At 51.2% G+C, this 12,336-nt stretch overlaps 1 protein-coding gene across 1 annotated transcript; it reads right to left on the reverse strand.

Moving 5' to 3' along the window:
- Positions 1-698: 698 nt before the first annotated feature.
- LOC100903125 (serine/threonine-protein kinase TBK1) lies at positions 699-6,348 on the reverse strand. The gene is made up of 10 exons (XM_003743205.2): positions 6,327-6,348; positions 4,356-4,462; positions 4,113-4,271; positions 3,686-3,979; positions 2,542-3,586; positions 2,122-2,276; positions 1,914-1,999; positions 1,602-1,797; positions 1,095-1,231; positions 699-904 (listed from the first exon to the last, which is right to left on the reverse strand). The coding sequence occupies exons 1-10, from the start codon at positions 6,346-6,348 to the stop codon at positions 751-753; spliced, it is 2,355 nt and encodes a 784-aa protein (XP_003743253.2). The 3' UTR covers positions 699-750.
- Between the last annotated feature and the right edge of the window lie 5,988 nt (positions 6,349-12,336).

Raw genomic sequence — 12,336 nt, forward strand, 5'->3', positions numbered from 1 at the left:
TCGAAATGGCATTGGTTCGGAGAGGGTCTGCGGAACGTTCCGAGTTCTTCGTTGTAACGAACAGGGTTTTCAGAACCCAGACCGAATCAGAGGATCCTGTGGTAGAACGTGAACGTTTCGAAAAGCAGCCTGAGAGCGAATCTGCGGCTGATGATGAAGCCGTGTTCCTCGATATGAACTCCTGTACCGCGTCTTTCAATGGTCGGTCTCCCGTCTATGAGCGGCGTGGCCTAGGCCTAGGGGATCGATCGCTCGGTAACGTTTTTCTGTTCTCGGCTACTGGACCCGGGGATGAGATTTTCTTTAACTCTTCCCTCCTGAGATCGTCCCGACTTCCTGTAATGCTCTGCGGAGCTGCATCGAATATTCGCACCTACTTATAATACATAGTTTCCGGTCGCCTTGAAGCAGGCATTTCCAGATTATCTATCGGACTGCCGGCTCTCGGACTCAGCGTGGAAGACTCCGAAATTCGAATACAAGAAAGCCTTTATATCGGGTCCTCGAATATGATGGCGTCGATGAACCTCTTCCATGGAAAACAAGCATTCGATTCCTTAACAAACGGCATTAGCCATGCTTCAAGTCCAGACCTGGCTTCTTCCCGCGGTCTTGATGGGAGACGCACGACGAATTCATGCAACTATCCAGCATTGTGCGTTATAATGAGAGTCCGCGATCTTCGCTCATACAATATGAAGACGTTTCGATATCGGTAACTGTAAATCACGCGTAGAAGCCGTTTCCAGTTCATAGATTCGTTGGATTGCTGGCTCGGTCAGCAGGGGCGGTTTTGTCATCAACCGTGTTTCCGGTGGGAATGTTCATCATGCGGAACATGATGGCCTGCGAGTCGTCGACTATTTGGAGGATCTCAAACTGTTGCCGTTTCAACTCCTTCAGTCTGCAAGGTAGCAATTGAATTTTGAGCCCTTTTGTCAATGACGGCGCTCTTCAGAGAAGGAATTCGCGTCGTTGCGGTCTTACATGAACGCCCTCGCGGAATTCATGATATCATTCAACTGAAGGGAAGGATCAATATTAAGTAGTGGGGTAGGCTCGAGGGAACAATCGTTGACGATGAGCAAACTCACTCGCTGAGAAGCGGATTTGTAGCTGAACGATCCTTATTTTGACAGCGTCCGTCGTTATTATTATGGCTGGCGGCAGACGATTGCGTTTTCAAAAGATCCACGAATTGCCCGACCAGATGATCGAAATCGTCTTCGGTCTGGAATGATTTCGTTTCAGTCTCGCCAACCCGAATTTCCTCCTTAAGTGTTCATGTCAAATCCGAGCAATCTCAATCCGAATTCGCTACCGCGGGCAAGACACTGATGGATTTCCGAAATTCGTTTGCGAATGGTGAAGAAAAAACGGGCTTATGTTTGGGGAGCGATCTTCGGACAAGGGATAAGAATCGAAGGAAATAACCATGACGAATGCCATTTGAATTCAAGCACATCGCTCCGCCGCCCGCCCGGAGCGGGAGCTGACTTGTGCTGAACACGAATCAATGTTCATCTTGGGCGTAGAGCGAACTGATCGACCGCCGTGCTGAAGCCTCCCCCTCCGCCACAGGTGGGAGAAATACAACTTACCTCACTGGCTTGCAAGCACCATTGAGACATATCGCCAAACGAGCCGAGGGCGAGAACGATTTGCTGAGTTTGACGGTGAAGGACCACGGCTTCGCGGTACCAACTTTGAAGTTTTTGAGCAAGTCTCGAGGTGAACAGGACGCTCTGTTCCTGGAGGAGCGCCATGAGCCGAGCACTGATCTGCGCCATCTTATGCCTATGGACGAATAGGACCTATATTATATTGTCCGATCTTCTTCGGAATTCCGGTGTTTCGTCTGATCAATCTGATCCGGCTCGGAAGCTGGATAAACTATGAAGAAGAGGTCTCACTTTTCCAACACGTGGAATTGCTCATCATGGTATGAGAGCGTCTTTGCGACTTTATCGCGAGCAAGGGCCTGCCAGTTTTCTCGAATCTAGAAAGCAAAGAACTTCAATCGGACGACCTTCTCGAGCGCGACGATTCTATCGGTTCTCGAACTTTCCGAGCTTCTTGAAAACGTGATCGATAGTCTCGCTTTCGCTTGCGATAACTCACTTTGTTCACGTAAGTTGCTGCTATTTGATCGCAGCCGGTCAGCGGTGGAATTTCAGCGGTTCGGAGTTTCCAACTTCTCTGCAGTTTCTTACCGTCGAGGATATTCGCTTCCAAAGATTTGACCTCACATCCAACTCTCTCCAAGCTCCCGGACACTGAAACAACACAATCATGGATCGGAAGAGTTTCACTGCTCCTCACCCGCAGGGAACAGATGCCCAGGTATTATAATATCGTCCCCCTTGGAATGAAATCGCAACGTCTGTCTGTCTGTCACCGAGCCTATTTTCGGCGCTTCATTCTTCCCAACAGACTTCAAACTTATTTCATTCGATGCCGAAGAACTTCAGTGAGGTCGACTTTTATATACTTTTGAAGCTGTTTAGAGAGACGGTCGAATAAATGAGAGATTCGACTTACCCGAATAAATGTTCTTCTGCCTCTCGGCGAGTATAGAACGCATCCTGTCGAGGATGAAGCAAGGAGCCGGCACCAGATCCGCCAAGTCTCCCACGTGCTTCTCGCTACGAGCCAGAAGCGAGATCTGTCTCTCTAGAGCTCGGCAGTTGATTTGTGCGATGGTCAGTTGCCTCTTGAGCTTGACGATCTCGTCTTCGAGGTGTGAGCAGAGGTGCAACGGCGCTCGCGTAAGATGAGCGTAGATCCTCGACAGCCGTTCTATTTGCCGTTTGATCGCATGGCTAACACTACACCAACTCTTGGCGGTAGCCGCATCTTCGTCGAGAGCTACGGCCGGGTTGAAATCTGGATATTTGAACGGACCGTGGGACCCGAACTCGAGGGTTGACGTGAGACCGATTCCCACGTCGCGATTTTCGGTGTTGAACAGAAAAACCGGATTTATTACGGTCGTCTCGGGCACCACAGCGTTATCGTTGGCGTATTGTTCTAACGGCTGCTGCTCGAAGAAAAGTAGTTGGTTCTTCGAGAGAACACCACTCTGTCGGAGCACGTGTTCCGTGACGTCGGCCAGACTGCCTGCGGTGCTTTTGCCGGCGGCGTTCAGTATGTACAGAATGTATTCCTTGCAGTCGTTCACGTGGAAGACGTGGATGCGTTTCGCGGCGAGTATCTTCGTAGTTTCGTTGAAGAAGCGTTCGAACGACCACATCTTACCGCTGTCGCACTCCATCAGACCTGCCAGAACGGGAACGAGGGATTTGCGCAACCCCGAGCTCAGCAGACAACTCTTCGGTAGATCTCGCGACCACTCGATCGACGATGTCGTGTGGTCGCGTTGAACTCCTGAAATAACGCCCGAGTCCTTCTTTGTCGTGATATAATGCATCACTTCCCGATTTCGTCGTCCACCGTAGGGTCTGAACGGAAGGTTTCCGGTAGCTACGTGGTACAGCGTGACGCCTATGCTCCATAGGTCCACGTTCGAGCTGAAGCGTTGGTCGCCGTGCTTTCGTAGAACAGCTCGTTCGTACATCGCCGGGTGCTTTGGGAGGAGAGAGAGGTCTATGTGAATCGTAGTTCGACGGGAGTTTCAGTCAGAGTTGGTTCAGAGTCCGGAGGGGAATCGCGAGTGATAACTCACCAGATATTCTTCTGTTCCGTACAGCGACATAAACTGTTGGTCGTCTTCGAGTTCCCGAGCCGCGCCGAAGTCGGTCAGCTTGTATATCGATCGTCCGTTCTCAGCGACGTATTTCATGATGTTCCCCGGCTTCAGGTCCCGGTGAATAATGTTGTTGTCCCTCAGATGTTTCATTCCGGCCGTCAAATCCTTCAACACTAACAGAAACTCATCTTCTTCGAGACCGTACGAGTTCATCGGATCGTCCAAAATTGAGAACAGCGATCCGCCCGTGCAGAGCTCCATTACAAGAATCTGGAATCATGGGGAGGTCTCCAGCTGTAGTCGGCTGGAGTTCGGCATCCACTCGACCCTCTCATTTCTTTTCTGATTTCCGAGGCGAAATAATCTGACGAATGACTCATGGGGAACGGTGGGGGATCGTCACCTTTGAAGCGCTCTCGAGTTCCTCCTCGATCGCGATGAGTTTGACGATGTTCTCATGATTGACTTTCTTCAGCACATCGAACTCCCTCATCTGGACGTTGAGAGGACGATCCAGAGAAACTTTGTTGAAGGTTTTGACGGCAACCAAGTCACCTGTTTTCTGTGGATTCAGGTTCGGGAGGATTAATGGTTTTCGACGTAGATCACCGTGGGCATCCGCGAATTGTCCGTAGACGAGCCTCACCTTATTCACCCCTTGGTATACAGTGGCTGTGGCACCTCGCCCGAGTATGCACCCTGTACTCCACACATAGCTCGCGGAGCCTCGCAGGTACGTCATGCCTCGAGACCCTGGAAAATCGGGACGGATCAGGTGAGCCAGAAAGAAATCATCAACTCCTCTCGCACGATGATCGGAGCTCGTAACCTCATCGGAGCTACGCTATCGAAGAGTCGGATATGAGGGAAGACAATGTCGCAGAGGACCGGTGCTCCGAAGCTAAAGGATCATATTTTTGAATACGAGCGGAGATTTCCCCTGTCTCTAGCCCACCTGATCCTGGTAGTTCATGGTTGGGGATATCGGCGACGAGGGCTCAAAATTGTCGCAAGGGAGAAACCAGATCATTGGGCCCTATTCATGACGGGCAGAGGCTCTCCTTCCTCACCGATATTTTACAATACATTGTGATGCATTGAATGAGTTTTCGAAGCGCACCGCCAATCGGCATGGATAGAACAATGATCGCTCTAATTCATAGCTTCGGGGGGCTAGCGGAGAGGATGACAAAAGATGTTGGGATGATGGCATTGCGACCACTCGGGAAATTCCGCATGAAAGCTTCGCGTGACAAGCTTTCGTTGCGGAAAACGCTCGCTTCGTCCCAGGAGATATTGTTTCAGAGGGAAAGTTCTGATTCAAGAAGCAGGTCCGATGCTTGAGTCTCCAGTCGATTTCCAGATCTTACACTCTTGATTGCTCATATGTTCAACCGATTTGTGGATCTTCCAAATGATCGATTGGATGATTTCGGAGCGGATTATCTCTTCGCTTCCGTTTTCGCACCAGAGCTGATGATTTCCCCCTGCGGCAATAGAGCGAGAAGAGGAGCGTCGGAGCCCCAACCGTTCTTCCGGCGGAAATCGGATCTCCGCTTTGATGGTGGGGAAATTGCCCTTTTTTCAGCTTATGGCCCTTATGACGTCAAGATCGAGAGGCGGACGACTTCTCTATATTAGGAGTTCCAGCCGGAGATCGCGCTGTGGATTCGATGAGTCTCTCAGGAGTCGATGATGGGGGAACAGCCTCACATTGAGGAGCTCTTCGAATTCAAGAAGCTCGCTAGACCCTGAATTCCTGCTCTCTGCCCTAGGGTCTGGAGCCAGTCTTTCTTTGGAAAAATATCGATCGCGCAAACTTCATCGGAGGCGATCTTACTCCCGTTTCCCGCCCAAGGCGGAAAAGATGCATCGGGCACCGCCGTAGGAAGTGAAATTAGAAATTACACAGCGAAGGATAATTTACAAACAACATGCAGATCCGGCTGCTGGCGACCGCGTGATCCTGAAAATCCGATCACGGCTGCCCGAGAGAACATTGGTGTTGGAGGAGATTCCTCAAGCCACAACCAAGAAAAGACCAGAGCTACAACCAGAGCCAGGATTCCCGACGATAGGACGACAGGACGATAAAGGCGAGATTTCAGCCGTGTGCTATCGCCTCCGGATAGCCCTTGAAACCCGAGCTTCGGCTATTCGCCGAATTCGAGGAGCCCATGAGGCGGGAGTCTCGAACTATTCTTCTCCAATCTACTCGACTGCACGATATCAGGGTTGACTTTGCAGCATCACGATGGGGGAGATGGGTAAAATATCCACAGGAAGGGTCGTTCGTAGAACAATGATCAGAACGTAGGCGATGGCGTCGTACATTCCTTCTCCCGAAGCTATGCCAGGTTGCATAGGGTCGACAGCAGCTGATTCCGCAAGGTCTACCCATAAAAGAGCCTAGCTCCAGTCCCCCCGAGAATTCGCTCGCTCCATGCCCTCGAAGTTTGTTCCGATGATTTTAGGGCATCATGAAAAGACAATCTAATCCGTCAGCAGAGATTAGTGTACCCTTCGCTTGAATGACGAGGAAGGGATAGAGAGTGCGAATTCTGATCACTTTCCACGAAGTATACCCCTTGCCTGATTTTCCGGCAGATCGTCTTACCTTGTTTTTTCCTGCTGTACATCCTCTTCGGCTGTACCGGTTGGTCATTCTCCAGTCCGAAAAGTCGAGTCCAAACACAGCGTCTTTTCAACGTCCTTAACGACAGGCTGAGTATCGTCCAGGAGCATGGCTTGAACACTGGAAGAGGATCCCTTCTGCCGTGATACGGTGGGTATTCCCGAGAGCCGCACTCCGATCGGTCTTCCTGTCACGACAGCTGATATTACAATGATGGCAGGTATTCCGTCGACGTTTAGGAACACAGCGAAACACAATCACAATGAGGTGACACAGTACTTCGCGCCACGCTCTGAACGACGAAATTGATGGTGGAGGTGAAGAAAAGAAAAAGCGGGCAGAACTCGTCACCGTAAATCCACTGAATGAGCGAGGCGCTTTCCGGACCGCCCTGGGTTTTCGGCTTGGATGCCGCGCTACTGAAGATGAGCCGAAGACGACGAGTTTGTCCGTCTTTCTGCGGCTCTGATTACTCCGCAGGCACAACGATCCATGGGACTGTGTGTTCACAGACGAGCAACGGCCGGCACAACAACTTCTTAGTTCTTGAATGTCTGTGTTTCGCGAAGTGGAGGAGTAACTGCTCGCAATAGTTCCGCCGCCGCCGCCGCCGCTCTTGCTGTTGGTGGTGGTGGTGGCAAGAAGGTAAAAAGAAGTACAAGTCGGAGAAAACTAAGACGAAGATCCACGCGGCCCAAACGGCCAGCAGAGCGTGAATCGCGTCCGGCGGCGGTGCCAGGGAAAACTTCAGACTACTGTGAAGAGTCTTAGCCTTCAGTGGCTGTTTCAGTTCACTCAGGCTCTCTTGTTCGCTCACTTGCGTGCTTGCTCACTCACCAGTTAGCTGGCCGCTGCAGAATTTAATCAGACGTCGACAGCCAAGGCAGGATCACACATTAGCAGCGATTCCCGACAATAACATTTCTGAGGTGACCGAAGAGCCAAACGACGGCCGCAAAGCCGATCTTTTTTTATGATGCGACAAGGTTTCGATCGCTGAAACGTGAACGATCCCGGTATGAGTTCGCTTCATTCCGATCTTCTCTTCGCGAAAGCGCCGAGGCGAAGCAGTTCAACGAGCGTACTCAACAACGGTTGCTCAATAACAGCAACGACGCGGACGACGACCGCAGCGGCGACTGCGACAACCGCCGGAATCCGCTTGGGAGACTCCGATACCAAGGAAGTGAGACACCGCCGATCTAGAAGTCCGCTGCCGACAACCCCTCTGTCGTTGCTGTTGTCGTGGGGGCTTTCAGCTCCTCGGCCCTGTCAGCTTTCCAGGATCCGTTAGATCCCCAGTCTGACTGACGGACGAACGGCTGGCTGGCTGGGCAAAACTTACGTTGCGCTAATCCGAAGTCAAGCGAAACGAAAGGCGGGCGCTTGGTTACGAGTTACGATTCAACACCGATATAAGTTCACTTTCGCTTCAAAAATATACAATTGCTGACAGCGACCGCTATGACAATGCCGGCCACGAATGCGAAATGAAATCCAGTGGGGCAATGGATCGCTTGAAGAACGAAGATGAAAGTCCGGGTTTGCAGCCCGGTTCTTATTCTCGGGTTCCGTCCTTCGATTCCGAAGAGTTGCTAGATCAGAGTCCTCGACCGACGGAAGCCTAAGTGCTTCGAGCTCACCTTCCCGAACTGAAAACCATCCTGGTCGAGTCACTCAAGTCCCTTCGTCACAACGGTTAAACTGACGGCATCAGGCACCGTCCCTAGGAACGCGAGTTCGGAATTCGGACATTTGGAAATCACTCGAAGCTTCGAGATCACCCCTTTTCCGCGAAATCGAGTTTCATTCTGCTGTTGGTGCTTCACGATCACTGGAAGCTTGCGCCGGATTGGAATGAAACGATCGGATTTTTCCGATTCCGCTTCATCGTCTTCATTGACTTCACGTGAATTCGCACTTGGACAAAAAACATGCACTAACGGAACGTTCTAGTCTCATGCTTGTTTCATTTTACGACTTCACAGCAGATTATCCGCGATCCTCCACAGCGACCGACCGGAGCTCAAACAGCGACGGGCTTTGTTCTGTTCAGATAAGAAAGCTTCCAAGTAGAAAGGTCCCCCGCTAATTCATGTCAGGAATCTTCGAGCGGAAACCCGAGGATCGGGACAAGTCTTGACTGGGATGCAACAGCATCGGATACCATTCAGATGAGAACTTCCATTTGTGTCCACTTAGGGAACGAACGCCATAGAAAATCCACTCTCCCGTCAGGGTTCTACCCGGACATGGGGCAGCGCTCGCTGTTTTTGAAGTCAACGAAACTCCTCAGAGCCGAACGGACGAAATCAAAGTTTCTGAATTCAATGCGAAATATAAATGATGAGTCGGACGGACTTTCACTTTCGGCAGCCTTGACTTGACGACCCTCAACTACAAAGCCAAACAGCTCGAATGGAATAACGCTCCGTCATCGAATCCGTGGACGGACGCGAGACTTGATTCTGATGGCTCCGATTCGATGGGCTTGATTACGAATGATTGAGCCATGACTCCGGATCTATGGATCTGTGGCTTCTCCAAAACTCAGAAAGGAGTCGGACTACTCGCTTCGATGACATCGAAAAGATTGAGACGAAACTCGCTTCGAGAGCTACCTACCGAGTCAAGGCGGCCTAGGGCTCAGGGTCCGCCTAATTTGATGGGGAGGCTTTCCTGATAGACCTGTGGCGGAAATTTCTTATGATCTTGAATCTTTATGGAGTACATGAGAAACTGACCATGAAGATTGCAATCCAGAACAGAGGGGTCTATCCATCCAGCTGACTGAGCATCGACTCCTTAGTACTCTGTTTGTCCTGAATCTCCATGGAGATCGAGCGGGCTTCCCGCCCGCTCTCCGTCGAGCTATCCGCAGCCACCGTGTCGGCGTAACATAAGGATGCCCATGCGATCACTCCGAAACTCTCCGAAGTTTTTTCGGGCGGGCGACCTTTCTCCTCAATTTCTCGGCTTTCCTTCCGAAGCCACGACTTTTCTCATGGGCCCAACGCGCAACTTCTCGGAGAGGACTGAAACACTGCACACTGATGAAGAAGGGGGATTCTCAGTACTGATGTCATGGGACTCATCCACCTGGTCGAGACCTGTCGAGAGACCCACCCTAGGATCGAAATCACTCACCATCGAATAGAATTCTCCGTTTTCGCTGCGGAGGATGATCTCGCTTCTTCGCGAGGGCATCTTGTCACGGTCGGCAAGGAACGTCAACGAATGCCAATGTGATCGAACGACGTATATGCGATTGCGGAAAGCCGCGTGTCTTACGCCATCGCGCACCAGTCATCGCCCAGCACGTCGAGTCCTCATCATAGCCCCTCTCGCAGTGGAGCCGCGGCGAGATGTCGTTTCGGGAGACAGAGGTTTACAAAGCAGTCGCCTTTCAGGGTCTCGGACCGAGCTCGGTCAGAAAGCTCGATAAGGCTTGCAATGCCTCTCTCTTCGAGTTGGTCAGGACCGCAATGAATCATGGACAATGAGCGGGGCTGGGAAGTTGGCGCGACCGCAGCAAAAGCCGTGAATTTTCATTGTATTTTCAGGCGATCCTCTATAGGAAGTCAATGGAAGCTGGAAATTGCCGTGAATTTTCGAGGAGAACGCCGTGAATGATTCCCAGCCTTAACAATGAGATATATCGAAAGAGGGACCGAAACCTTTCTCAGGCCAATTAGAATCACGTTTCCCGCGACGAACTCAGAGATCGAGCTCCCAGAAGGTCTTTCCCATGTTTCAATTTGATCGCAGATCTTGGAATTTTGGGATTCAAACTTCACAGTTGCGGGATGCAGAGGTCGTCTGCCCCCATCAAGGCGGGTCGTCATCTGCGGGCGTTGGGTCGGGAACCGCGACTCGAATGAATACCCACTTATCACGTGTAAATCGCTCCTACTTTTCGCTCCTCATCCATACCGCTTCCCTAGTTTTCCTCCGAAGATTGCCAGCACCCTTCATCCATAGTTGAAGGTGAGGGATTGCATCGAGATAATTGGCGAATCATCGAGACTGCGAACGACTCGCCGTCATCCGCGGAAGCAGGTGCCGGATGCATCTCCGAACTCAGTCGTCAGACATGAGTCACAAGTTTCGAAATGCGTGGCTGAAGGCTCCTGCAACGCACCGTAATCATGAGGGCTTCCGGTCTTGAGCCATGAGCACTTGCCCTGGAGCGCATTTGAACGAAAGCTCACAGAAATCACCGTGATTTTGATTGGATTGTTCCATCATCTTTTTCAGTTTTTCTCTCATGATTCCGGACGAAAGAGTCGGAAAGGCCCTGCCTCGTCGAAGCATTTTGAGAGCACGTGAGACCTGCTTCCTTCAACAATTCTTCGAGGAATTCCCTCGGAATCTTCCTCCCTAGGCCCCATAATCCCCGCTCGTGGACTCCAAAACGAGGTGACGAGAATAATAATTGTCAACCCTGCGATCCTGTCAATTGTTGACCTTTCTTACCGGCTGGTCCCTCTCTTTACTGCCGATCACACCTGCGAGGACGGCACAACGCCCCGAATCATGTCTCGCGATGCTCTCAGTGTGAGAGGATCCTCTCCCAGTATCCAAAGCCGGTTGATTGCTCGCCTGCTCATCTCAGAAATCACATACCACGGAAATCATAAAGAAATAGAAGTTAGATATCGGCTACCAGGACCGCTCGGTGGCGTATCGAGGGGAGGGGGGCAAAGGGGCCGTGGAAAAAAAGGAGGCGACTGACCCGAGCTCTCAATCAGTCTCGAGCCTCCTCTGGTTCCAGGCTGATCCTCCAGATCAGATTCCTCGCTTACTCGATATGTTGTGACCTCATCCGTCCAGTTTAGGCAGAAGAACCTGGGAGCTCGAGCTCTCTCTGAAGCGTCAATTATTCCGAATGGTGGTGAACGTGGACGATCTCCTCGACCAACGTTGGTCGAGTCTTGAATGCCGGAATGCTGCCGGATTCTAGCGGCGATACAATGATGTTTTTAAAATGTCGTCCCACAATAATGTTTTTGCCCCCATTTCAGCCTTGAGTTCACCTATCATTGCAAGAGCGTGTACGCGGCAAGCAAACTCCAAGCTTGTCCGATCAAGTCACTGCTAAAATTCAACGATCGAGAAGAGTCTACTCGGACGCGAATGGGGGAGCGACAGAGAATCATCCAAAGCGATCCCTCCCGCGGAAGGAAAAGAAATTTAATGCGGTGGAAGGCCATGATACTGCCGTAGGCGCGCGAAGTCCGAGAGAACCCGAATGTACCCATAGCCGGAGCACGGAGATGAGGTGATTATGGGTAATGGGTATGGGTATGCATGGTTCATATTCATTCCGTGCCCACAATGGCGCAGGGGTCCTCAGACTCCCCTTCTTGCCCGTCTTCTTGGCATCAGGCCTCCATTCTGATGGCGTCGGGTGTCTTCCCTTGCAGAAAACTGAGTTCAAGATAGTCGAGAGTCGTAATCCCCCATCGAAATTGCGGTGTTGGAAGCATTTAATATGAGTGGCCCCGCCCTCCATGCCGTCGAGTTCGCGGGCGGAGTCGGATTCTTGTGATGCTCATTTCCTGGAGGGTTCTTGATGTTGATCTCCGTCGGAGCTCTCCAGGTTGGAGATGGGACGCCGGAACGGAGCGTTCGAAAGTTATGCTTTGCATAATACTTTCATCGACTTCGGAAATGTCAGATCAATTTTCGTTCTACCGACGCCGACGGTGGTTTTAATCTTGGGATCATTCGCGAATATGAGGCTGAACTTCCTTCATGAGTTCTCGCTCGATTGTCTAGGAATCTTTGGGGCAATGTTCCTGTTGGCCCGATGATTTCTCCTGACCAAGTTTCGCTATCATATCCTGGCGAAGAAGCCTAAGAGAAGTGTCGACTCAGTCTTGAGTATGTATGAATCACTGAAATCGATCGCAAGCATTTGCTCTAGTCTCGAATGTCTTGGAATCTTCGGGGAAAGCTCCGGGTTAGCCCGGATAGTCATCCGGGAGAT

The sequence above is a fragment of the Galendromus occidentalis genome, unplaced genomic scaffold (genome assembly GCF_000255335.2).
Source record: "Galendromus occidentalis unplaced genomic scaffold, Mocc_1.1 scf7180000077440, whole genome shotgun sequence".
NCBI lineage: Eukaryota > Metazoa > Arthropoda > Arachnida > Mesostigmata > Phytoseiidae > Galendromus > Galendromus occidentalis.

What these genes read in the sequence shown, in the direction of transcription:
- LOC100903125 (XM_003743205.2), bottom strand. Translation starts at nt 6,348, where the DNA reads ATGTACAGCAGGAAAAAACAAG. An exon ending in AACTCGAGAGCGCTTCAAAG is followed by an intron (nt 3,980 to 4,112) that starts GTGACGATCCCC and finishes CCATGATTCCAG; the next exon opens with ATTCTTGTAATGGAGCTCTG. An exon ending in GGTGCTTGCAAGCCAGTGAG is followed by an intron (nt 1,232 to 1,601) that starts GTAAGTTGTATT and finishes AAATCATTCCAG; the next exon opens with ACCGAAGACGATTTCGATCA.